Below are 27,431 nucleotides of genomic sequence, written 5' to 3'. Positions count from 1 at the left end.
TGGGCCGTATTGTAAAAGAAATAGAAAAACCAGATTCCGCTTGGGTCGTTAAACCGTCCGCTGTAAAGCTACCAGCAACCACGTTTCATTCTTTTCCACTTCAAAATCATCGAAAGACATCCCCTTGAGCCTCTAAAAGCGGGATGCGGGAAAATGTGGAATTCTTCCCCATTGAAAATCTTACTGTGGCCTTTCTCAGCTGCGATGGGGAAGCTCGGGGAACATTGATGTATATCATCGGTGTTATCCTTCACATCTGTAGAAGTCGATTTGTTTTAAATTTTAATTACGGAATTTATTTGCTATTTGTGGTTACTCTCTTAGAGGTTTTCGAGTTACTGAATTTGGGCCGTATTGTAAAGAAACAGAAAAATTAGATTCTGCTTGGGTCGTCAAACCGTCCGCTGTAAAGCTACCAGCAACTACGTTTCATTCTTTTCCACTTCAAAATCGTCGAAAGACATCCCCTTGAGCCTCTAAAAGCGGGATGCGGGAAAATGTGGAATTCTTCCCCATTGAAAATCTTACTGTGGCCTTTCTCAGCTGCGATGGGGAAGCTCGGGGAACATTGATGTATATCATCGGTGTTATCCTTCACATCTGTAGAAGTCGAGTTGTTTTAAATTTTAATTACTGAATTTATATGATATTTGTGGTTATTCTCTTAGAGGTTTTCGAGTTACTGAATTTGGGCCGTATTGTAAAGAAACAGAAAAATTAGATTCTGCTTGGGTCGTCAAACCGTCCGCTGTAAAGCTACCAGCAACTACGTTTCATTCTTTTCCACTTCAAAATCGTCGAAAGACATCCCCTTGAGCCTCTAAAAGCGGGATGCGGGAAAATGTGGAATTCTTCCCCATTGAAAATCTTACTGTGGCCTTTCTCAGCTGCGATGGGGAAGCTCGGGGAACATTGATGTATATCATCGGTGTTATCCTTCACATCTGTAGAAGTCGAGTTGTTTTAAATTTTAATTACTGAATTTATATGATATTTGTGGTTATTCTCTTAGAGGTTTTCGAGTTACTGAATTTGGGCCGTATTGTAAAAGAAATAGAAAAACCAGATTCCGCTTGGGTCGTTAAACCGTCCGCTGTAAAGCTACCAGCAACCACGTTTCATTCTTTTCCACTTCAAAATCATCGAAAGACATCCCCTTGAGCCTCTAAAAGCGGGATGCGGGAAAATGTGGAATTCTTCCCCATTGAAAATCTTACTGTGGCCTTTCTCAGCTGCGATGGGGAAGCTCGGGGAACATTGATGTATATCATCGGTGTTATCCTTCACATCTGTAGAAGTCGAGTTGTTTTAAATTTTAATTACTGAATTTATATGATATTTGTGGTTATTCTCCTAGAGGTTTTCGAGTTACTGAATTTGGGCCGTATTGTAAAAGAAATAGAAAAACCAGATTCCGCTTGGGTCGTTAAACCGTCCGCTGTAAAGCTACCAGCAACCACGTTTCATTCTTTTCCACTTCAAAATCATCGAAAGACATCCCCTTGAGCCTCTAAAAGCGGGATGCGGGAAAATGTGGAATTCTTCCCCATTTAAAATCTTACTGTGGCCTTTCTCAGCTGCGATGGGGAAGCTCGGGGAACATTGATGTATATCATCGGTGTTATCCTTCACATCTGTAGAAGTCGATTTGTTTTAAATTTTAATTACGGAATTTATTTGCTATTTGTGGTTACTCTCTTAGAGGTTTTCGAGTTACTGAATTTGGGCCGTATTGTAAAGAAACAGAAAAATTAGATTCTGCTTGGGTCGTCAAACCGTCCGCTGTAAAGCTACCAGCAACTACGTTTCATTCTTTTCCACTTCAAAATCGTCGAAAGACATCCCCTTGAGCCTCTAAAAGCGGGATGCGGGAAAATGTGGAATTCTTCCCCATTGAAAATCTTACTGTGGCCTTTCTCAGCTGCGATGGGGAAGCTCGGGGAACATTGATGTATATCATCGGTGTTATCCTTCACATCTGTAGAAGTCGAGTTGTTTTAAATTTTAATTACTGAATTTATATGATATTTGTGGTTATTCTCTTAGAGGTTTTCGAGTTACTGAATTTGGGCCGTATTGTAAAAGAAATAGAAAAACCAGATTCCGCTTGGGTCGTTAAACCGTCCGCTGTAAAGCTACCAGCAACCACGTTTCATTCTTTTCCACTTCAAAATCATCGAAAGACATCCCCTTGAGCCTCTAAAAGCGGGATGCGGGAAAATGTGGAATTCTTCCCCATTGAAAATCTTACTGTGGCCTTTCTCAGCTGCGATGGGGAAGCTCGGGGAACATTGATGTATATCATTGGTGTTATCCTTCACATCTGTAGAAGTCGAGTTGTTTTAAATTTTAATTACTGAATTTATATGATATTTGTGGTTATTCTCCTAGAGGTTTTCGAGTTACTGAATTTGGGCCGTATTGTAAAAGAAATAGAAAAACCAGATTCCGCTTGGGTCGTTAAACCGTCCGCTGTAAAGCTACCAGCAACCACGTTTCATTCTTTTCCACTTCAAAATCATCGAAAGACATCCCCTTGAGCCTCTAAAAGCGGGATGCGGGAAAATGTGGAATTCTTCCCCATTGAAAATCTTACTGTGGCCTTTCTCAGCTGCGATGGGGAAGCTCGGGGAACATTGATGTATATCATCGGTGTTATCCTTCACATCTGTAGAAGTCGATTTGTTTTAAATTTTAATTACGGAATTTATATGATATTTGTGGTTACTCTCTTAGAGGTTTTCGAGTTACTGAATTTGGGCCGTATTGTAAAGAAATAAAAAAACCAGATTCCGCTTGGGTCGTTAAACCGTCCGCTGTAAAGCTACCAGCAACCACGTTTCATTCTTTTCCACTTCAAAATCATCGAAAGACATCCCCTTGAGCCTCTAAAAGCGGGATGCGGGAAAATGTGGAATTCTTCCCCATTGAAAATCTTACTGTGGCCTTTCTCAGCTGCGATGGGGAAGCTCGGGGAACATTGATGTATATCATTGGTGTTATCCTTCACATCTGTAGAAGTCGAGTTGTTTTAAATTTTAATTACGGAATTTATATGCTATTTGTGGTTACTCTCTTAGAGGTTTTCGAGTTACTGAATCTGAGCTGTAATGTAAAAGAAACAGAAAAATTAGATTCTGCTTGGGTCGTCAAACCGTCCGCTGTAAAGCTACCAGCAACCACGTTTCATTCTTTTCCACTTCGAAATCATCGAAAGACATCCCCGTGAGTCTCTAAAAGCGGGATGCGGGAAAATATGGAATTCTTCGCTGTTGAAGTGATCGTCATACCTGATGATTCTCTACTTCTGGTCTTCGGTTTCTCAACCGCCTAAGGTCTTCGAAAGCGCATAGACAAAAGAATGCGTCGAGGAAAGACCATAAGCGGTACACGTCCGACGTTGGTTTCGGCAGTTGTCTTTAGTCTCAGGGTAACGTTGCTAGCGAGAGGATCTGGATCAGCTTACATAGTACCACATATTTTGTATTTTACTATTCACAATATATACACTTTCAATATCTTGCAGTTTGCCCACGCATTTCTTTAATTCCATCCACTGAATAACCTTAACATTCCCCATTGAAAATCTTAGTGTAGCCTTTCTCAGCTGCGACGGGAAAGCTCGGGGAACATTGATGTATATCATCGGTGTTATCCTTCACATCTGTAGAAGTCGAGTTGTTTTAAATTTTAATTACCGAATTTATATGATATTTGTGGTTATTCTCTTAGAGGTTTTCGAGTTACTGAATTTGGGCCGTATTGTAAAAGAAATAGAAAAACCAGATTCCGCTTGGGTCGTTAAACCGTCCGCTGTAAAGCTACCAGCAACCATTTTTCATTCTTTTCCACTTCAAAATCATCGAAAGTCATCCTCCAGTCTCTGGGGAGAGAATTCGTGGCAGAGTGGAATTCTTCCTCACTAAAACCCTTGCTGTGGGCTTTCTCGGTTGCGATGGGGAAGCTCGGTGAATACTGACGTGTAATATTAACGATCTACCTTGGGCAGTATCAGAGACCACTCCCGGCAGAGTCATCCTTTGTGGCTGCGTGTTATGACAATTCGGGGCGTCTGCAGTTCCCGTAGCTCCGTAAGTCGTATTTCTTCTGCACTGCAATTCTTCAGGACACTCCCGTTTGACCAGAATGACCCGCGCTATCTTCGACTGATATTCATCCGCACGCGGACTACTTGACAAATGGTACTTGCTACTGTGTCGGCAGACCACTCGATACTCTGCTCCGGCGTTTTCCATTAGTGATCATTCACCACTCTTTGCCCTGAGTTTTTCTTTTCACATCTTCGGTTCCATCCTCGTTGTTACGCGGCCTTTCACATTTATATACGCGTCATAACAAGGTAATGTAAAAACGTTTTGTCAAGATTCACGAGTGCGTTATCGACAGGTTCATTAAAATTTCAAAGTTCATTAAATTTCAAGTTCACTAAAATTAACAAATGCAAAGAAAGAAAATAACATTTCCAAGACATAAACGTTTGATAGCAGATGGATGCAGATGCAATTAATTTCAAAGTTATTTGCCCATTAACAAAAATGTCTCCAAAAGTTCTTAGAAATCTCTGTAATGATATATTCACGCAAAAGAAAACCGAAATGCATCTTGAATGTAAAGTATGATCCTAAAATGCTTCCTTGTTATCTTATACGGAGCAGTTTCCTGCACTTTTCAACGAAACAAACAATTCTATAACGTTATCCCATTAGTGCGCGTGTTTTAAGAATTTTCAATTCCTTTTCGCTCACAGGCGCTGACACCAATCACTCTTTCCTTCCTAAATCATCTCTTCTAACCGTAGGAGAAATATTATTAAAAACGTGAAGGAAATTAAACAAGAAATAACACGATGATTTAGAAATTTCTTATGTATGTACTGTTTGTCTTGGTTTTCGAGATATTCGCAAGAAGTTGTCGATACCACGCATTATTCAATGCGATGTCCTTGACAACATATTAAAAATTATATTGGAGATCGGAAGTGGAATCTTTTTTGTAGATAAGCATTTTTATCTTATGTTAATTAACACAGTAACAGTACGTCGTAATGATTTTTATCATTTCTCTTCTATTTTCCTCTTTATTTTCCTTTACACGGAAATGAATGTATAGTATAAATAAAGATGCATAATCAATGATAGCACATGCCGATGCAATAATTGTCGGCAAATATCGGTGGGACGATTGTCGATGGTTTCAACGGGTCGGCAAATAAACATACTCGGTGTCGGTGAATTCACGTCGATGAAAACATTGTCGATAATATCAAAGCAATTCAAGTATTGTTTTGTTTGTCTAGTGGTAGTTTTTGGTTTTGTGGTTGCCCGTGCTGCCTCTTGTATAGTTTCTGTAAGTGTTGTTACAGCTTGTTCGATGTGTTGGGGCGTTCTCAGTGGGATGTTGCAGTTGATTTTGCTTTCAATTATTTCTTTGAAGGTTTGCCAATTAGTGGATTTGTTGCATAGTGTCTCTGAGTTGTGTAGAGTATTGGCTTGTTTCTATATGTTATTATTATGGGTGTATGGTCGGAGCTAAGCTCGAGGCTGGATGCTATATTTATTTTATTTCCATTTAATCCCTTTGTAACTGCAAAGTCGAGTAGGTCAGGGATTTTGCTCAGGTCTGTCGGCCAGTATGTCGGTCTTCCTGTGGATAATATATTGAGATTGTTTTTCCTGATGTGTTTTTCCAGGGTTCTGCCTCGAGGTGTAGTGATTCTTGATCCCCATGTTGTGTGCTTTGAGTTGTAGTCTCCTGCTGCGATATACTTGTCGCCTAGTTGTTGGAAGTATTCTTCCCACATTTGTGCTGTAATTTTGTGTCGCGGTGGTGCATATACTGCTGACAGCTGTAGACGGTTGCTGCTAGTTTGTACGGTAACGGTAGTTGCTTGTATGTGTTCTTTATTAACTTGACTGTGTAGGTGGTGTTTAATGTCGTTTCTTATTATCACTGCGGTCCCTCCGTGTGCTTTTCCTGAGAGATGCTTGGTACCGTATATGGTATTTTTGTGTAGCTTCTTGTTGTGAAATGCGTTTCTGATACGAGTAGTATGTCTATGTTGTTGTGGTACAGGAATGCTTTGGTTTCAATGGCCCTTTGTTGTAGGCCGTTAGAGTTCCAGGCAGCTATTTTTAGTATGTCCGTTTTTACTTTTTGCTTAGCATGGTTGTTATCAGTTGTATCATAGCTGTGATTTGTAATGATTGCTGTATGAATGCTTCGTTTAGTTCGCTTATCGTTCTTGTTAACATGTCGGTGCTTTTGATGGATTGTTTTAATAGTTCTTTTATTTCTGTAGCGTCGTTGGTGTTATTGTTGTGGTTTTGGTTGGCTACGGGTGTTACTTCCTTGGTTGCTTGCGCGTAGCTTCGACTGCCAGTGGTGTTGGTATTATTGTGGTTGTTGTTCATTACGTGCTGTACTTTTATTGGTGTCTCAGCTTCTGCCCTGTCTTGTTGTGGATTTGTGTTTAGGATTTGTTTGATTTCGAAAATTTCCTTGTTGTTGTTTTTAGGTTCGAGTTCAATTAGGAATAGCAGTAGTGGTTGTTTAGTATTAAATCTCGTTATGTTGTTTATTATCCTTATCTGGTGTCCGATTTTGGCTAGTTCGTCGCATATGTTGCTTGTATTTGTTTTTGGGTGTAGTCCTCTGATAACTGCTTTATAGCTTTTGTCGGTTTTGAGTTGGTAGGTATGGTACCCGGCGTTTTTTTCTTTTAGCACTTTTACCACTTTTCTGTAGGTTTCTGGGGCGTTGATTAGCACTTTTACCTGGTCCAGTTTTAATTGTTTTATTGAGTAGTTTTCTTTGCCTGCCGTATTGTTTAGCAGTTCGACGAGGGGGTCTATTACTTGCGCATCGATGTATATTGGTGGTGGTTTGGCGTTGTGTTTTGGTTTTTCAGTTGTTTCTGGTTCCTTCTCTTGTGGTAGTATGCTGAAGGGGTTTTGTAGTGGGATTTCTTGGAGCCACTGCTTACTTTCTGTTTCTGCAGCCCTCCTAGTATTTGCGTTTGTTGTAATTTTTCTTCTTTTGCTGGGAGTTACGACCTTCCAGTTTCCGTCTTGTTGTGTCATTTCGTTGTTGTTGGCGTTTGTATCGTCGCTCATTCGAGTAATATCCATTTCGGTTTCTGTAGATTCTTGGATTTCCATATTTTTGTGTACGGCATATGTTTCGCCGTTGTTTGATATCCTGAGCGGTGGCACTCGTTGTATTTTTTGTTTTCCCCGTTTTTTGCACTTTCGGGAACACTTTCTCTCCACGTCCGGTATCGAGGGAGAGACCTCTCCGGGCACCCAGCACGTCTGCACTCTTCGGCAGTCAAAAGGGAATTGGCTACTGTTAAATATCTTACAAACTGATTGATTTACGGGTAGAGTCATTGTTCGACGTGTTGATTGCTTGGACGATGAGAACGAATTGCAATTCAAGTATGATACGTTTTTTAAAAATACCAAAATTTCCTAAATTTCTTCTAAAACAAATATTAGAACAGCATGTATTAATTATCTTGATTGTCATCAAATTATGAACACAAGTATAGCATAAACATTACTTGCAAATACTGCATATAAATATTAATGTTCACACTGAGCGCATCGAGTATTAATTACTTCGCTTTACTATGTATGTCTTATATGTACTATGCATGTACCGAGTTGTCAGATAATTACTACAGGATATTAAACTCGACTATGTGAATCATAATTGATAGAGAGGTGAACAGATTCTAAGATATAAACAACTGTCGCTAACTCTGTAGAGTCGCAAGTATAAGATCCGTTTACTATACTATACTATACTATCGGAGTTTTCGATAATGACATTTATCCTTTGGATACTTTACCGATATAACATTCGTACAATTACAGAAATCAAAATGTATAATACTGATGATGAAAAGTATTAAAACGAAAGTATTTCCAAACATAAAGCAAAGTTTGTTCAAAACGTAACTCAGAGTCTTGAATGTTATCTCTCGCTATGCTTTAATATCTGTATTTGAAATGTAAATGAGATCTCAATTACGTCATTCGTAACATGTGCCGCAGTTCTCACGAATAAAGAAAATTTCTAATAGTCGTTAAAAAGTTCCAACTGAAAAGTACTGATTCGTAACTTCAAGTGAAGTTTCTTGTATCGTTGGTGTCGTATGGAAAACTAGAAGGAAGCGAGTATTGCCGCACTCTTCGGCAGTCAAAAGGGAACTGGCTACTGTTAAATATCTTACAAACTGATTGATTTACGGGTAGAGTCATTGTTCAACGTGTTGATTGCTTGGACGATGAGAACGAATTGCAATTCAAGTATGATACGTTTTTTAAAAATACCAAAATTTCCTAAATTTCTTCTAAAACAAATATTAGAACAGCATGTATTAATTATCTTGATTGTCATCAAATTATGAACACAAGTATAACATAAACATTACTTGCAAATACTGCATATAAATATTAATGTTCACACTGAGCGCATCGAGTATTAATTACTTCGCTTTACTACGTATGTCTTATATGTACTATAAGAAGATTATGCGAATGGTAAAGTTAATAGCTCACCGGTAACGTGTAGTTCGTATACGGTGGACCTTGAGGAATCGTTTCTCGAGCCTATTTACGAGAGTATACAGCGGTCTACCTGGAACGTGTGTGCACCGCGAGAAATCAATTCCAGCGACGTCACGTCACGTTCGCTTCGAATGTTATGATAACGTGAATTCGTCACGATTATGACAACGTCTACGTCGTCTCGAACTGCTGCTATTTCTGAATATTGATCGATCGCGTAACATCAGGTCAACGGATGCAAATCTCAAGTATAATATTTCTATATATATATAATATATATGTGGTAAATATCTCATGCAATATATATATAGCATGAGATGTTGATCACGTGTTATAATATTTAAATCATTTCGCAGAGAGTTCTAGAATTATTCTTTATAATCTTGTATCTATGTTTCGCTTTTGCAGGATGTTGGTATAGTTACGAATTTCTGGCAAATTACTATATTTAATTCAGAGAAACTATTTATAGGGTATAGTTAGGGTATAGTTAAGAAATAAGATAATTTCTTTTTATCGTAATTTGCGTATGTATAATTTGTCATACAATGATAATCAGCACACACTGTGATGATTAATTGTGATTAAATTGACACGAACGCGAGTATACCCAGTGATGTATCACTGCGAGTTTATTTAGTTTATATCACTCAATCTGTATGGTAGATGTAACAAAGTAACGTATCTTTAATTTTCCGCGTCCTCTTGTGGTATGCAATAATTTTACGGCTAAACAAATTGGAATTTAAAATAGTGAAATAATTAGATTCAAAATTTCGGTATTTTTTACATAAATTGGAATCGAGAAATGTAATATTTGTTTGTTTATCACGTTGCTATATTGGTGTATACAATTTACTAAATTATTACTATCATTCTTATGAATTTTGGGGCTTCCGAGTGTAAATCGTGTCTAAACAGAATTCTTCTTTATGGATGTCTTTTTACTATTCCAACTATACACAACTATAGTTCTTCCAATGAATCGAATGATACGGATATTGTTTCTATATTGATAACAATAATTTGAAATATAAAAAAAAATTGGTAGAAATCGCCAAAGGATTAGTCAAACATTGCGTTGTAGCCAAGAACATGTGGAACAAAGGAACGAATTTTATGTACATGAAAGACAAATAGCGTCTCTTTTGTTTGAGACTAATTTGATACAAGATTGTCTTTTAGCTGTTACTTGAAAACCATTTGAAATTTGGTAGACTATGTTAGCTACACTTACGATAGTAGCGAACAGTTGGACAGGTAGTGGATGATCTGACTCGTGTCACGAATCATTGATCACCAACTATTTAGTCCGAACGATCAAAAAATTGAGGGCGATGTGTAGATACCACGTGTGTTTCAATTTATGACAATATACCTAGCTGCAGTGCTGACTAAATGACTGAGATATAATTCCTACTTGACATAACTTACGTCCGGAAATCTCAGATTGTAACAACGATATAATAGAAACACATAATTGAATTGTTCAGCATTCATGGGCCGTGCACACGGTCCAATCTGAGACTACAAATTGTACCTGATTTTTCCAATTTCAAACATTTCAATGATGCCCACAAATCCTGTCTATTTAGTTATTTTACTATTTTAACTGAGTGATTTATCGCATATGAAATTCTTACATTTTCGCGTCTACGTAGGACGTAGCAGCATTCATGGGCCGTGCACACGGTCCAATCTGAGACTACAAATTGTACCTGATTTTTCCAATTTCAAACATTTCAATGATGCCCACAAATCCTGTCTATTTAATTATTTTGCTATTTTAACTGAGTGATTTATCGCATATGAAATTCTTATATATTCGCGTCTACGTAGGACGTAGCAGCATTCATGGGCCGTGCACACGGTCCAATCTGAGACTACAAATTGTACCTGATTTTTCCAATTTCAAACATTTCAATGATGCCCACAAATCCTGTCTATTTAATTATTTTGCTATTTTAACTGAGTGATTTATCCCATATGAAATTCTTACATATTCGCGTCTACGTATATCTGCAGCATAATATTATTTTATTGAGATGCTTTGGCACTTTCGAAGGGTTCACGTTTTTCAAATGATTCTTGTAGCTCAATGCATGCCACAGTTCAGCGGCGGTCCGGTGCAATTTATGACTTACGATGACATGGAATATAAAAGAGGCGATGGTTGGTTCTTATCGTATACAAAGATAGCAGGAATCGTCGTGGTCTTTATTATCGGTGTCGTAGCCGCAGGATTTCTCGGGTGGTACATCAATTCCTTACCAAAGAAAAAGGTAAGTAACAGTTAGGTACATAACATATGGGAATCATACAGTTAATCCATTATTTTGTTTCTGGGAAAAGTAGATTTTCGAACCGAGATCTGTCGACGATAAGTTACCAACTAACAATATGTAGGGTACAGCCTCTCTTATCCAAACAAATAGGAAAATAAAACTGTTCCGATAATGAAATTTTCAGATAATAAAAGTCACTTTTCCGATATGAAATTCCATTTACTTGAATACAGATTAACCCATTCCCGTGCTTTTTTCCCGAAGACTTTGGCCCAAACATGAACATCACGAGCCAGGCTCGCGAATAGGAAGTCAGGAGCCAAACATAAACATCGTAATATTTTTTTTTTTATTTGGACGTGTTTTACAATCAATTCTCAATTTTTCTGGCGTGGTAATAGTAATTGAATCTAGTGATCGTACTATAACGATGGTAATTGAATGTTAGTTCCTATCAGTACGTCACGAGACGCCTATCGCTTGTGTTCGAGTTTCGTCGAGCTAAATGGCACGGGAAGGGGTTAAGATTAATTGGTAATTTTTTTAAAATATTTATGGAGTCCACATCTTTTTGATTGGTAAGTCACAATTCTTCTAACGTAACATTCTTTTTCTACTTCGAACCGTCGAAGCTTTTCCGAATGTTACGAATCTTACGAGAAAGCATCTTTTTATTAGTGTTTTCGTGGCTTCCATTTGTATAAACTCGTTGTTATTCTCGTTTTTATTGCAATGAAACCATTCCATTAGATCGGTACAGTTAATATTTTTCTGCTGTTACCAACAACTGAGGAATTTACGTGTCTTTAATGATCCTCGGATCACGTTTTTGTTTATATATATGTATACGTATACAATACATCATATTTAAGATTTAACATAATCGAAGAAATAGTTTATAACGGTAAATATAAGGAAAAATAACAAGATCATAAAACAACTTACTTATTTAGCATTTTGAAAATACTGTATCCGGAATACTATAATAAATATTCTATGATCAGTATAATTTTGTAACATGGATTCTTTAGAAACATTGATTTTCTTATAATTAATCAAATTGGGAACGACAGCTGGAAAAACCGAATTGTAAATTAAAGACAAGATTAATAATATTTTATAACGACTAATCTCAACTCTATATATATGATCTTTCAATAACTAGTAGGATTTAGTGTTACATACTAAATTTAGTATGACCTAGTCATAATCTACAACGATAATTAAATATCTATTAATCAAAATCTCCATATCAACAGTTAATCGGAACTTTCAATCTAATCTTTAACGTTACAAAATTTGTTTCTCTTAGCCTTACGAGATTCTAGACTTGCAGAACGATGGCATCGAGGATACAGACGATGTTGACGAAAGCATTTCACCTTTCATTCGTCCCTTGAAGTATCGCCTCGAATTAACGCCAATTATCGACACGAACGTTCCATCGAGATTGATAGGCCACGTATACATCGACTTTCAAGTAAACGATACGATCAGCTTAAATAAACTTTCGCTAAATGTGAAGAACATTACGGTGACTAGTTACAAGCTGTCCTTGCTGGATCTGGAGGAAAACAAGAAGCCGTTGAGGAAAAGACGAAGGAGGGGAATCACTGACGTAATTAATAACGCCAATCAAGGGAACGATACAACTTCTGGTAATGTTACTAACTTTAACAATTTTTACGTTTATATTGTAAATGAATTTTCCACGTTTACAAACTGGTCGTTGTATCCGAATTGAATAATGGAACAATTTGTTTCGCAATTTTTACATTATCATTATAGTTAATTACAGGTATTTTGCTGTTACGTTTCACGAGCATTTGCTGCACCTGAATTATTTACATTTTTCTTTTTACCAAAAGAACATGGAAGAAGAATTTTCAAATTCGACAGCAATGTTCTTAAATTACCAAGTAACGCGTTGTTTCTTTCTAAATTTAGAAATAGTTCGGAGCTTTTGAAATATGGAATTTATTTTGCAATATCTGATAGCATTGTAGTGCTAATTATTTTGTTTAAACTATCCTAACTACGATAAGCGTTTTAATATGTTAAAAACAATTAATTCAATAACATTGTTTTATAAATGAATAAATGATGTCCAACCGTGTCATCTACTTGCAGTTTCACATACTATGTATTCTATAGAAAATGATGTTGTGATAAGCCTGAGGGAAAACGAGACAGTGGTATACGACGAAAATGCTACAAACTCATTGGAGAACAGGTCCTCCGTCGAGGAAGCCAACGTTTCATTGTCAAATTACGCTTTGGTTTCTGACACTAACAAAATTGACGACTCAAACGTAAATGCTATAATACAGTTCGGATCTGTGCCACCTGCTGCATCTGCCGGAAACGCATCTTCGCAAATACAGATCACACAATACGATATAGACGTGGATAAAGAAGTTCACACAATTCATCTAGGCAGTCGAATACAGCAAGGGATTTATCTGTTGGAAATCGAATATAATCTGTTAATCGATGAACATATATTTTTCATTGGAAGTTACAATTCATCTGGCGAAGGAAAGTAAGTGTTACGTACGTCATTTATTTTCAATTGGTTATTTTCACTTGAAAAATAACTAACGAAATGTAATTCTTTACATATCTGTTGATCACGTTCGCCTGCTTTTTCCACGATTTAACATTTGCAGCATTTTTATAGATTTACGAGCCAAATTTTTGTAAAAGTTTTACAATATTGTTTATTTTCATATTAGATGGCTAATGGGAACGAAACTGAAGGAATCCGGTGCTCGATGTCTGTTCCCGGTTTTCGACGATACGGTGAATAAGTCAGTTATTTCCGTATCCGTGGCACGTCCCAAAGAAATGACAGTGCTCTCAAACATGCCCCTCAGGACTTTAAGGGATACGTAAGTAATTCACATCGTGTCTTCTAGCAAGACGTACTCGTAAATGAAATCGATCTCGCCTGATGACACAGTTAAATTAAAAATGGAAATCTGATTTCATATGTGAAAAAGTTCGATAAAGAGGCTTTCTTTATGCGATATATTTTCATTTATAATTATAATTGCACGATAGAAATATTATAGATCGAATTCAGAGAATAAACTCCACTTTATTTATTATATTTTATTGAATACTCTGATAAAATTATTAATATTCAAGTATGAAATTGTAGCAACTTGTTTTAATTAGAACTTCTATGCTGTCAGATATATATTGTGCAATTTTTGTCTGCCTTTCTCGTTCTTTTCATTTTTAATTTATACACTTTCAGTTTATAGCAAAACATATGATAATTGACACGAAAACGTGTCAGAAAATACACTTTAGATGAGATACGTAGCTTAAAATAGAATTTTCGATATTTGATCAATATTGGAATTTTTCTCGTACAATTGCAATTGATATTTATGCAAAGTTATAACTTCATAGATATAATTTAAAAAGTGGAACCTTTTTTTCGTCTCACATAGACAAATGCTCGTGAACACTTTGCTATTTTTCCAAACTTTTCTAAAAAGTGGAACCTGGACAGAAATTTACTTATTAAATATAACAAACACTGTACTTCGGATATTTGATATATTTTTACGTATTACGTGTATTCTATGCATTTACCGACCTTCAAATAATAAAATAATAAATCATAAAAATCCTACAGCTTCTGGTTTATCAGAAATTAAGATATTCATCACAGAGTCGATCGATCTCGTTTTTCAAAGTCTTCTTTAAAAAGAGAAATAAGATAGATTATTATTCCCGTTTTAAGCTCGGACAGTTCAATGGTGGTGAATACTTTCGACGATTCTCTGCCTATTTCTCCGCACAATTTGGCTTTCGTAATGGGCCATATCGAAGCCATGAACACGACGTTGGTAGGCGACACCGAAGTAGTTGCAACGTTCTGGTGTGAATCGAATAGAAGCTCAGAGGAGATTTACCTGTTCGACAAACTCAACTCAATTGTCGTTAACTTGATCGACGTGTTTTTGACGTCCTACCCCTATCCTAAACTAGATGTAGTAAGCTTGCCACCAGGGATCGACGAGAACATGGGGAATCCCGGATTAATTGCGCTGAAGTAAGAGCTATTATTGTTCTTCTACAAGACAAACGTTCCTTACATCTCCTGCGATTTATAATTATAATCAGCTTGCTCATATACGTGATATCATCGTATTAGCTCTGTTACTCATATAACAATTAGAACCGTTGCTTTTTATTTAAAAGACTATCAATGTGAATCCTATAATAATATAATAGCGTGCTTTTGCAAAGTTATTTATTTAACTTTGTTTAGTAATAATAGTAACTATGGAAAAATCGTAGGCAATTTGTTCATTTATATTAAACACAATTGGTAATCGCAAAATTTCAGGAATAGTATCGCAAAAGTTACTCGAAAGATCGTATTTTATTTTTTTATTTTTCTGTGAGAAAGATTTTTAAGATTTTTCCAAGTCAATAACTTGCAAATGACGAGAAAGTACTCGTAAATATAGTTTAATCAATTCCATTTACTCAGTTCAGTCAACAAAATGATATTATCAAAGATATAATCCTTTGCATACTTTCAATTACGTTAATTTTGAAGCAAGGGCGCAATACGATAATTTTTTGTTTAAACAACCACCTGCTAATTTACAATCCGTTTGATAATTCGAACAGTAGGGAAGTCTTTTGGGCTACCTTTGGCCAAATCTTTGAAGATTGTAGCTACGTGATGCAATAAATAAAAGCTATTTATCTATTTATATTCTCGCATTGAAAGTTGTTTTAAATGCTTCAATCCTCTGTTTTCTTCTAACTTCGTTTCTTAGCTACAAAACAGTTTTAGCACTTGTTAACTTTTTTATCAACGTGACGCGATATACTTGTTCCTCTTCCTATCACATCATCCTCCTTCTTATTCTTCCATCAGAAATTAAGAAGTCTCGTTAAAAGTCTTATTAGATTTCTTAATTATCTCTATTTATTAGATAGCCTAAGTCCATCTTGGCAGTTATTTCTCTTTGTGTCCGCGATAATACACCGCACAGAATTATTTAATAATTAGCCTATATCTTTATGGGGCATTTTTCACCAGCAATGTAATCGAAGAGCGCTTAAATGTTCAAGGCAGTCGTTGTTCTACACCAGCAAGAAATCGCCACAGGTCACGAAAGCCGGCGCTCTGAAGGTCCTGATCAGCCTAGTGGGACAGCAGTGGCTCGATGAATTTATGAATGTGAATCGAACGGACTCGTGGATCTCCGAGAGTCTGCTACTTTACATCCAACACATGATCGTTCAGCAGGCAAGCGACTAATTTCGCATCCTCGACAAACACCTCGGTAAACCGTTGTAATAGAATTCCATTTTCAGATAGACTCGTCATTGGACTTGAGCGACTCTTTCATCGCCGATGTCCAGCTGCACGTGATGGAGATCGATGGCTATAGCATTTCAAGGCCTTTCCATGAAAATGCCAACTATCATCTATGGCAATCTCTTAACTACGAGCACGCGAAAGGTAAACCGGTTCGCTGTTAGTCTTAAGCCGCGTCTTCACCGAGGCAACAACGAGGAACTTCCTGTTGTCTGGTGTTGTTACAAGTTCCAAGTAACAACAAGCAGCGAAAATTATTCACTTTCAAGAGACATTTACTCCATCTATACGTGTTTCTTCCATCTTTCTTTCATCTTTGTCACTCCAAACGGAGACGAACAACGAGCAGCAACTTTTGTTACCGGCAACAGAAACGTGGAGGAACATGGAGCAACATTGGACAACCAACAAGTTCAAGAAACGCGGAACATCGACAGAGAGGGTCAACTGATACTCGGAGGTTCTGAGTCTGTCGCTTCTCTCAGCAATTACACATGATGATAATTGACTTTACTCGCTGACAGCCTTAGTCATGCAGAAACTACCTGCCATTCTGTGGTATTAACGTGTGCTGTTGGCACAAACGGAGAAATTAGACGAGAATCGAAAGAGAAAATGAAAAGAAAGCGAAACCGCGAAAGAAAGTGTTCCGAGTTGAGGAGTAGATAGCTCGTTGGGGAAATTGTAAGAGGAAAATATAAACGTAGAAACATCAACGGAAGATTGAAGGTTGTTGCTTCAGTGAGGACGCAGCTTTAGGTTGCAGGATATGGCGAGCGGGTAGATCTAATGCCTCTGCATTTTTCGTTGCTTCTTGTAGGTGCATGTCTGATACGCATGTTGCATGGCGCGATAGGCGATACCGACTTTAGGAACGGCTACAAGAAACTGATAACCAGGTGGTGGGTATATTATTGGCGAAGAAATGTTTTATGCCTGCAGTGGATCGATGGATGGATCGTTTTGATTAATAGCGACTCGTTAAGGATTGACGGCTATATCGAATTGAAGCTAATTGCGATTAATCATCTTCCTCGTGATTATCCGGTTTTTCATTTACATATGTATTTCCTCTTTTTTATTCGCGTTTTTCTTCGCTCAAATTCCTGCATAATTTAATAATTACATCTTTATTGCTAGTAAATATGGATAACCAAGATACTATCAAGTAATTATATGGAACATATGCAGAAGCAATGTAGGCGATGATAATTTTATCGTTCGTTCTCTCATGTTCTAAACTGGGTCGTTTTTTACAAAATTGCAAATTTTTAAGAAATTACAAATTGTTCAATTGCAGTGATTTTTACTCCAGCAATTGTAAACAAAGCACAACTGGTCCTCGTGCTGCGCAGACATCGATACATTGAAAAACAAAGAACGTCGAGATCGTCGAAGCTAGAAAAGATGTTAATTTTAATCGAATCGATTTTCTCTCTAGCGAATGTAAATAAAATATAACGCGTTTTTTATTTAAATGAAACGCTGAAAAGCGAAGGTTGGCTAGGACATTAGATTATTAGATAATAATTTATTATGCCAAATACGGATATGATACGCAGGATACTGATAATCTTTTGCGACGAGTTAACTCGTCCTTCCTCCCTAGCAGGTCGACTAGTAGAATTTTCAACGTAATAAAGGAGGTTTTGTTATTTGATCAGGAAGCATAACAACACGGATGTAACCGATTTCATGAATATTCTGGCGGAAGAAGCAATGGAACTTCCGTCCGGAGTTTCGTTGGAAGACACGATGAATTCTTGGATTTCTCAAGGTGGATATCCATTTATAACCGTCGTAAGAAATTACGAAGAGGAATCCGCCACCATTTATCAGGTATGCCGTAGCAAACAACATTGCAATTTTTATATTAAATTCTATGATTATACAACTTCGAGCAGTTTATACTGTAAATAAGGAGATAATTTAAAGAAAATTTACTCAAGTTCAGAAGTAAGAGTAGAAGGACGAGCTACTGAATATCATAAAGTAAACGAGATCCGAGAATTTCCATGTAGTTCTCATGTCAGAAAACACGAAACCTTGTATCAGATTATTAATATAAAATCAAGTGCTATTCGATTAAGTGAATTAACTATCACATCAAAATAAATTAAATTAAATGGAATTATTCTACTGCTAATTTTAAACAAAATCGTAACGTTCAACACGATATTATACATCGCATGAAGACAGAGATTTTGCTGCTAATATTCTAAGTCTATCGGATTTACTATTTTAACGAACTAGCTCTGATTAGGTGTGAGACAGTATTAGAAATTAAATAATTTTTTTAGGAACAATTTGCGCTCGATCGTCCATTCGAAGGTATCTCGAAATTCTGGCATATCCCACTGAGTTACACCAACAACAATGGTAATTGGTCGTCTCCTGCTACGATCTGGTTTCCACCTGAACCTAAAATTACACTGGATGGCATTGGTTCAAACGAATCTTGGGTTCTTTTCAACGTAAATAAGACTGGTATGTGGTAAATTTAACCACAATATATATTTATTATATTTTATTGAATACTCTGATAAGATTATTAATATTCAAGTATGAAATAATAAGAAAAGATTTGTAGTAACTTGTTTTCATTATAATTTCTATACTTTCAGATAGATATTTGCAATTTTTGTCTGTTCTATTTGTTCCTTTCATTTTTACGAATATCATACTGTCAATTTACAGTGAATATGCGATAATTGACAGAAACATATGATCCACTGTCAGATATAAATATTTTTTATTTTTCACTCTTTCTAAATTAATCTTTCACCTGAGATCCTTCTGTTGAAAACGAGACCAAACGTGGCATAATTTGAGTTATATTTGCTTATGAATATATGTACTTAATTGTTATTTATTAAGTAAACAAATATGTGCCGAGCTACACCGCGTTTCGTGTAATTTTGATTAGATAAATGGTACAATATTCGTTTATAAAAAATGCAAAATAAGAAAGTGTGATTTTTGAGACTCAAGCTTAGCTTAGGTCTTAGCTTATCGCGAGCTTTGAATAATTGCCGACCCTTCGACACGACTAAAATTTTAGCTTCCAGAAATAGAATCTTTTCTACCTTCTGTACAATTATCGAATGTTTCTTGTACTTTTACACGCAGAATAATCTTCTTCTTCTCGTTACGCTGCGAATTTGCCAGACATTTCGCTTTCATAAAAGATATAACTTAGAAAAAACGAAGCTGACACCCCGCTGGGGGTAGCCACCCACATGCTATATTTATTTTTATTTTATTTTTTTTTTCTCATCAATAAGATATAACACTTTACCAAACGTGTGTCTTCAGAGCAGATTGTAAAAAAAACCAAAATAAAAAAAAAACACTGCTTCGTAAATTAATGGAAATAATTGTACTATTACATTTTTCAAGGTTTCTATCGCGTGCACTACGACGAAACAAATTGGATGCTGTTAAAATTGGCACTTACGGAGAATCATGAGCTGTTTCCGCCAGAAACAAGAGCATCGCTCGTAGACGACGTTTTTAGTTTGACTGAAATAGGTTTGATGAAATATGACACCGCCTTTGAATTCATTAAATATATGCAAATGAAGGAAAGACATTATCTTCCTTGGGGTGCATTTATGCGACACATGTTCAAATTAAACAGGCTTCTGTACGAGACTCCGGTCTTTACTGATTTCCAGGTGAGTAACGATATTGACACGTTACAAAAATGGCAATTTTAAGCAAAATATCTATTATGTGTAATTCAAAGCTAGACTTTGAATTATATTTTCAGCTGAACGATTCGTCAACGCTCTAGTAGCATAATATTTATAATTAGACGCTCTTTAGGAAACGATAAAGTTGAAGAACAATAATATAAACCAATTCCTATGATATTATTGTGTGAAATTTTAGGAATCAATAGCAAGATTCGTATCCCCGTTGTACAGCGAAGTAGAGTCGAAGTTGGAAGAAGGATCAGCTTTGACAATGACTGCTGTAAAACTTGCATGCGCCTTCGAGCATTCGCAGTGTCTAGACTGGTCGAAAAATGTTTCCGAGGAGGTCGATGGTAATGTACAAGAAACGTAAGTTTTAACGAACCATCTTCTGTTATGAATGTAATTTGAACGTTCTTCTTTTCATATTTTCAATGTTTTAATTGTACTGTACATATGAAATGAAAAAATGAGTCACTTTTGCAATTATTAATTATGCTTCATGCAAATATACAAATTCGCCACAATATATTTTTCGGCTAATCTCACGAACCTGTGCGAGCATTTAGATGCGACCTTCACCATTCTAAAAATTATAATAAGGCTTAGGTGCGTGAAACGTCAACGCATGATAAAAAGAAAAAAAAGAAAAAGACAGTCGAAAGTACGAACCACAGACAGTTTACGGATATTCGTAATGTAACAGCGATCTTATGTTTCGCTGAGATTTTGCTTAGAATCGCATAGTACGCATAGTACGATAATTCAGCGAGCAACATGCCAGAGATGTCGATAATCACGATTTCGCTGTGTGACAAAGGGTGTTGATTCACGGACTTAAGAACGGCCTTATTAAAGAAGATTATATAAGATCCTGGACAGAGACACTGTTTGTTTATGTGAAATTCAAAAACTCTTAATCATCTTGTCTAATTTCATTCAAATGAAATTTAATGCAGATCAGTTTTTACTAAGCAACATATGCGTCGTACCATTATGCCATATCCTCCCGAAAGAGTACCAATCATAAACCATAAGTAAAACCAAACGTCACAATAAATAAACCATCAGCCCATACAGCCTTTGTTTTAAAAATGACAATTTTTAACATGACTAAAAACTCATGAAATTACTTTAAAAGACAAACCGCAGTTAATATAAATGTGTGCATAATATAATATGTTAATATAAATGTAATTATACTATTACATATTTGCTATACTAATATTTCTTTGTCTCATATTTCTTGCCAATTTCTTTGTATATCAATTTTTCAAGGATTTAGGTGAATGAAATTGTTACAGCGTTCCTTCCTACATTCGTGACACATTTTACTGCACTATCGCGCGTTATGGTACACGAAGGGAATGGAACTACTTCATGGAACAGATAAAATCGACCAAAGATGAGGAGGAAAAGAAGCGTTTGTTATCGTCATTCGCTTGCTTCCAAACTCCTTGGATTTTACAATTGTAAGTGACTATTCACACAATCGTAAGTTTATCTTTGATTAACGTCCTTAATAATTAGTAAGTATAAGAATAGTATTTTGAAATTTTCACGTCGAAAACATGTACCTACATATGTGCATAAATTAGAATTTTTTGGTACAGGAAATAACATAACATCTGTTACCTTTGTAACATCAAATAACTTTTACAAATTTAACAGACAAAAAATATATGTGATATTATGGCACTAGAATATTTTTAGAAAATTGTATATAGGTGAAAATGAATCAAAACATTTATGTGCATTGTGTTAAAAGTATCTGAAAAAGTATTTCAAGTATTAGAAGTACTTAAAGCTGTATATATTTGAACATTTTCTAATCTTTTAGTTTGTACCCTTATGTTTCTTATGCATCCTTTAGTTTGTACCCTATTATCTATAAATTTAAAAAACAGAAAGTATATATGAAACCATGGCACTGGAATATTTTTATGAAATTGTATATAGGTGAAAATGAGTCAAAATATTTATGTGTACTGTATGAGAAGTATTTGAAGTATTGCAAGTACTTAAAGCTGTATATATTTGAACATTTTCTAATCTTTTAGTTTGTACCCTTATGTTTCTTATATATCCTTTAGTTTGTTCCCTATTATTTATAAATTTAAAAAACAGAAAGTTTATATGAAACCATGGCACTGGAATATCTTTAGGAAATTGTATATAAGTGAAAATGAGTCAAAATATTTATGTGTACTATATGAGAAGTATTTGAAGTATTACAAGTACTTAAAGCTGTATATATTTGAACATTTTCTAATTTTTTAGTTTGTATCCTCATGTACGTAATACTAGTCACGTTTTCCTTTGATAACAGTATTCTCAATGATATACTTCACGAGGAACGATTCGAGGAGGACGAAATGTCGGTAATTTTGAATGCATTTTCGCAAAACCCAGCCGCGGCTCAAGTCGCATTTCGGTTCGTTCGAGCAAATTGGCAAGAAATTGCGCAAAGGTACATCCGATTTTTGTTACAAAAAGTTCAATATACGAAAGAGGAAGCGTAATGGCAAAATGACTTTCCCGATTTAGGTTTCTAGGATCTTACAAGGTATTGAAATCTTTCGTGCTGTCCATGATGAATGGCTTAACGACTGAACAGGATTTACAAGACGTAAGAAATTATTAGTATCATATTTGCATATTTTAAATTTTTTATCTTCTATATGAATTACATTTTGCAGCTTCAAATGTTCAGAGAAAACAATTATGATAGTATGAAAGGAACAAGATATGCGGCAGCGCTTGTCGAAGCAAATGGACATTTCGTAACAACATGGTTGAAGCATTCTTTACCTCAAATCGATTCTTTGTTAAAAGAAGAAGCACAGAGATTTGCAAGTCCGTGAAAATAGCTGATAAAAGTGAGGGGATAAACATTCTCAAGAGCTGTATTTCGTGAAGCTGTACAAATAGCTTTTCGATGGGTCAGAAGTACTTTTTACGAATCCTGGCGATTTACTTAAAATATTCGAGTTCTAAGCTTTTCTATTTCGCTTCATTTTTGATTCTCCTGAAAACGCAAACTTGAATTTTGAAATTAAAATTGTGACAAATTTTAAATTAATTTTTTCACTTGACATATAGAGATGTATTAACATATTCTCTCATTTATAATTTATTAATGTAACACATAAATCATTTCGAATAAATAGTATTGTAACTTTTTAAAATATTGTAGCGGGTAGAAATAACTGTTTCTTTTCAATTATTAAACTCAAAACTCGAAATTTCTCAAGATAAATGTCCTTATCAAAGTTATCTTTCTAATTAATTGTTACGCTCATACATAGACATAACTATATAATAAATATGTAATAATAAACCAAAACTGGTAAGAAAATATTATGAACTTGTGGCGCTTATAGAGAAACTATATTAAATAATATAGGAACTATATTAAATAGTCAGGAATATTTCTGAAATATCTTAGAAACGAGTATCACATTTAGAACACTGATTTCCATATAGAAATTATTTGCCTTTGAACCAGCAACATACTCTGTTAAACATTCTATAAAAAATCATGTATACATTTAAAAACATATCTTTACCCATTTTTGTTACAGAATATTAATTTATCTTCATGCGAAATATAAACATATAAAGATAAAGTACAGATAAATTATGGAATTTGATTTCCGATACTGTAATCAAGGTTCTGACATTCATAATGTTTCTCAATTTTATGCGCCGTACAATTATTGGAGATCTATATATTATAAAAAAGCAATGATTTACGATATTTTAGTGATATTGCATTTTACTGCGTTTCATTTGTTAACACAATTTTTACTTCGGCCACGATGGCCTTACGAGCTACGTGTGCGTAATTCCTAGCCCAAACGTCTAGAGTCTGACAGACTATGTCTAGACGCTGACGACTCTACTGACGAGTCGATTCAGCTCAGGTAAGGATTTCGCGACGAAGCTCCTCTTTTTAATCCTAACTTTCCTCCTGACATAAATATTCCTATGACATTGCCGGCTGGGAAAAAGAAAAGCACGAGGAGTAAACACATCAAATTGCGACGGACTCGCTAGCGCATTAATTTGCGACCAACCAGCAATTCGGCACGTGACACCTGCGTATAGGACCTTGCGCGAGGCTTCTACATTGGTAAAAGCCATAAGATTCGATAGTTGATATGATTTCCTTTTTCTTTTTAAATAGTTTATTTTGTAAGGATTTCGCGACGAAGCTTCTCTTTTTAATCCTAACTTTCCTCCTGACATAAACATTCCTATGACATTGCCGGCTGGGAAAAAGAAAAGCACAAGGAGTAAACACATCAAATTGCGACAGACTCGCTAGCGCATTAATTTGCGACCAACCAGCAATTCGGCACGTGACACCTGCGTATAGGACCTTGCGCGAGGCTTCTACATTGGTAAAAGCCATAAGATTCGATAGTTGATATGATTTCCTTTTTCTTTTTAAATAGTTTATTTTGTCATGATTTGTTTTTTTTTTTTTATACGTCTTTGGATTTTACCAAAAACAATGAATTTGAGTATAGTGTGTTAGGCAGTCGATAGTTGATAGGAATACATACACACTTGACTGCATACCTCTGCGACAGGTGGATCATATACAACACCAAGGATGGGGAAACGAGGAAACCGGTCGAGTGCGGTGTACCGCAGGGGTCAGTACTAGGCCCAATCCTCTGGAACACCGCTTACGACCGTGTACTTCGATGCCCTATGCCCCCGGGTGCGGGTCTAGTGTGTTACGCAGACGACACCCTGATACTGGCAGGGGGCCGATGGTGGCACGAAACCGTCAGACACACAGAGGACGCGGTGGCGTGCGCGGTGAACGCTATCAGGAGACTCGGACTGAGCGTGTCACCAACCAAATCGGAAGCCCTGGGGTTCTTCGACCGGCGACGAAGAGGACCACCACCAACCGGACTGTCCATCAATATCAACGGAGAGGAAGTGCCGGTGGGACACCAGATGAGGTACCTGGGTCTCATCATCGACAGCCAGTGGACCTTCGAGCCGCACATTGAACAACTGGTCCCAAGGGTGACTGCCGCGGCCAACGCCCTATGCGGCCTACTGCCGAACGTGGGTGGAGCGGGAGTGGGCGTTCGCCGACTGTACGAGGGAGTCGTAAAATCCCGAGTATTCTACGGAGCCCCAGTGTGGGCCGAAGACATGATGGAGAGCCGGCGCAGCCGGCTACTACTAAGGAGGCTACAAAGGACGACCGCCATCCGCACAGCAAGAAGCTACAGGACGGTGTCATACGCGACGGCGACCGTGCTGGCCGCGCACCCCCCCCCCTTCGAGCTGCAAGCCCTCGCACTTCGAAGGGTATACGACAAAAGGAAGATCTCACGCCTGGACGGGCGCGCAACGACGCCACCACCCGACAACAGACCACCGACGAGTGTTTCACGAACCAACTTTCCTTTTTACCATGTGGTACGCCAGATGTGACGGTCCTTGTAAAATTCCACGTAGTCCGAACGCCAAGACCTATCTATTGTTCCATTAACTCGCAACAGGCCTAGGAAGACAAACATAAACCGAATCTGTTCAGTTTCAGTTTCCTTCACGTAAACATTTTCGGTTTATGTTTGTTGCACGCTCTTACCTAATACGGAGAAAGCGGGTGTCTGGCAAGATAAGAGTTTTTCCACGAACAAGGATGCCCACGAGCCATATCTAGCTCTCCTTGTCTTTACTACATAATTCATTTACCAATGAATCGCGGATCGTTACCCTCACTTTTCCACCAAAAAGTGTGGACAACGAATCCGCGTTCTGAGTTCCAAAGGGAACACCCACACCGAGCTTTCTTCTTTGATGGTACGAGTCCGTTCAAATAGTTCTATTTCTAATTTTAATCCAGTTACAATATTGGCCTCTGTAATAAAACACTAAGTCTAAAGAATAAAGACTACACTGAACTCAACTTTTGTGTAATTACTTAAAAATTACGTGACACTTACCACGTTTAAATAAAAATGGAACAACAAGCTCTGTGGCCTAAATTTAAGGCAGTAGGTACAAAGTCAACACGTCTATATAAACGGTTATATGTAAAAATAATTTTTAGCCATTCTGAGAAAAGAGACACAAGCGCAAGAGCCTAGAGAAGAGTAGAGAAATCAAACATCCAAACGTCTAAAATTTTACACTCTAATTTATATACCATTTTCCTGAGATCAATTGATGCTGAGTAGCGTCTATTGCGTAACAATATTATGTACATTTCGCTTTTAGTTAAGTATATGCGAATTTCAATGTTAATTCAATAAATCAATATTATAGTGAAAAGCAAGAACAACGTCATTTCACACATTAATCACTCGTACACAATGTGGAAAAGAGGACGTGCAGGATACATAATGCAACGTTAGTCGCTGAGAAATTATTAAGCTTAAAAATTACGGTCATTATGCCCATTGCCTCTCCCCTTCCCAGGTATCATCTCCACATGTGAGTGAGGATCTGACAATAAGCATGGAAGGGATTGAACCTAAAAATCTTAAAAATCTGCTAACAATATGATTAGCAATCATATTTATATCTATTATATTTTGGATATCATGGAGTAGTAGTCTCGTTTCATTCAAATTTTAATATCTCTATTTTTATAGATCTTTACATTACCGTATTGAGTTGCAAATAACGCGTATATCAAGAAATATTCTCAAGCGATTCTTTCGTCAAACACAAAGAGTCATTTGAAACTTGTTTTGATCTAGAATCTGCCTGCTGCTTGGTGTTTTCTTCCATGTGAAATTTAATATTAACGGACGGACAAAATTAGAATTTGATATCTTCATATTTCATATTACTGTGATACTATGCTGAATGTGAAACGCAAATAACTGTTCCATCGTAAAATAAAAAATAGAATTAAATATAATTTTCATTAGAATCATGATAGTTGGAATAGTAATTGAAATTTTCATAGTAACAAAGTCTAAGGGTACCAGATACAAAATACTTAAAGGAAGTCATTTTGTTATATATTTCAAAATCAATAAATATGCTCGTACGGATACTTAATCTTTGCAGTCATATTGGATATAATTTGATCTTATAATTATGACGAATATGTAATTTTCAATCATATATACATATACTAGTTATCAATCTTATTTCACATAATTATCATTATGTTACTGATACAAATTCTTTATATTATAATATGTAAATATTATATTCATATATTAATGCCTTTTGGAAAGGCAACGTGCAAGAAAACTTACCATAAACTGGTAATAAATAAAGCAGAGACAAGAAAATGTTAGTACTTACGGGAGAAATAAATACCCGTGAATACCATGCTCGTCGAAAGTTCTGTGTCAAGTTGAATGACCAGAGGAAAAATACATTTGACTCACTATTAGATGCGACGTTGTCATGGATATTGTTGTGATGCAAGGGGAACCATTATGAAGCCGCTTCCAAATAGGAATCCTCGAGTCCCGTGGAAGAAGCGAAGAATTGGAAGAAA

At 36.4% G+C, this 27,431-nt stretch overlaps 2 protein-coding genes and 1 long non-coding RNA gene across 3 annotated transcripts in view; 2 read left to right on the top strand and 1 right to left on the bottom strand.

Moving 5' to 3' along the window:
- LOC132909042 (thyrotropin-releasing hormone-degrading ectoenzyme-like) overlaps nt 1-23,704 on the top strand; it is a 37,648-nt gene extending 13,944 nt beyond the window's left edge. Inside the window, exons 2-17 of the mRNA XM_060963637.1 lie at nt 10,689-10,876; nt 12,192-12,537; nt 13,010-13,421; nt 13,615-13,770; nt 14,637-14,948; nt 15,986-16,163; nt 16,232-16,379; nt 17,056-17,137; nt 17,900-18,074; nt 18,536-18,722; nt 19,635-19,912; nt 20,130-20,302; nt 21,238-21,405; nt 22,263-22,403; nt 22,481-22,562; nt 22,633-23,704. Of these exons, the coding sequence (XP_060819620.1) occupies nt 10,689-10,876; nt 12,192-12,537; nt 13,010-13,421; nt 13,615-13,770; nt 14,637-14,948; nt 15,986-16,163; nt 16,232-16,379; nt 17,056-17,137; nt 17,900-18,074; nt 18,536-18,722; nt 19,635-19,912; nt 20,130-20,302; nt 21,238-21,405; nt 22,263-22,403; nt 22,481-22,562; nt 22,633-22,797 (3,191 nt within the window). The 3' untranslated portion in view covers nt 22,798-23,704. The remainder of the gene's footprint in view (nt 1-10,688; nt 10,877-12,191; nt 12,538-13,009; nt 13,422-13,614; nt 13,771-14,636; nt 14,949-15,985; nt 16,164-16,231; nt 16,380-17,055; nt 17,138-17,899; nt 18,075-18,535; nt 18,723-19,634; nt 19,913-20,129; nt 20,303-21,237; nt 21,406-22,262; nt 22,404-22,480; nt 22,563-22,632) is intronic.
- The window catches only part of LOC132909057 (uncharacterized), a 165,081-nt gene that overhangs the window by 67,491 nt on the left and 70,159 nt on the right, over nt 1-27,431 (top strand). The window lies entirely within an intron of this gene.
- LOC132908682 (uncharacterized) lies at nt 4,772-10,414 on the bottom strand. Its single transcript, XM_060962899.1, has 2 exons — nt 10,173-10,414; nt 4,772-10,115 (listed from the first exon to the last, which is right to left on the bottom strand). Exon 2 carries the CDS (start codon nt 7,407-7,409, stop codon nt 6,168-6,170), a length of 1,242 nt encoding a protein of 413 aa, XP_060818882.1. The 5' UTR covers nt 7,410-10,115; nt 10,173-10,414; the 3' UTR covers nt 4,772-6,167.

Source organism: Bombus pascuorum, chromosome 7 (genome assembly GCF_905332965.1).
Source record: "Bombus pascuorum chromosome 7, iyBomPasc1.1, whole genome shotgun sequence".
Taxonomy (NCBI): domain Eukaryota; kingdom Metazoa; phylum Arthropoda; class Insecta; order Hymenoptera; family Apidae; genus Bombus; species Bombus pascuorum.
The sequence above is the reverse complement of the archived record's forward strand: the minus strand, read 5'-3'. Positions and strand labels throughout refer to the sequence as shown.

What these genes read in the sequence shown, in the direction of transcription:
- LOC132908682 (XM_060962899.1), bottom strand. Translation starts at nt 7,409, where the DNA reads ATGACTCTACCCGTAAATCAATCAGTTTGTAAGATATTTAACAGTAGC.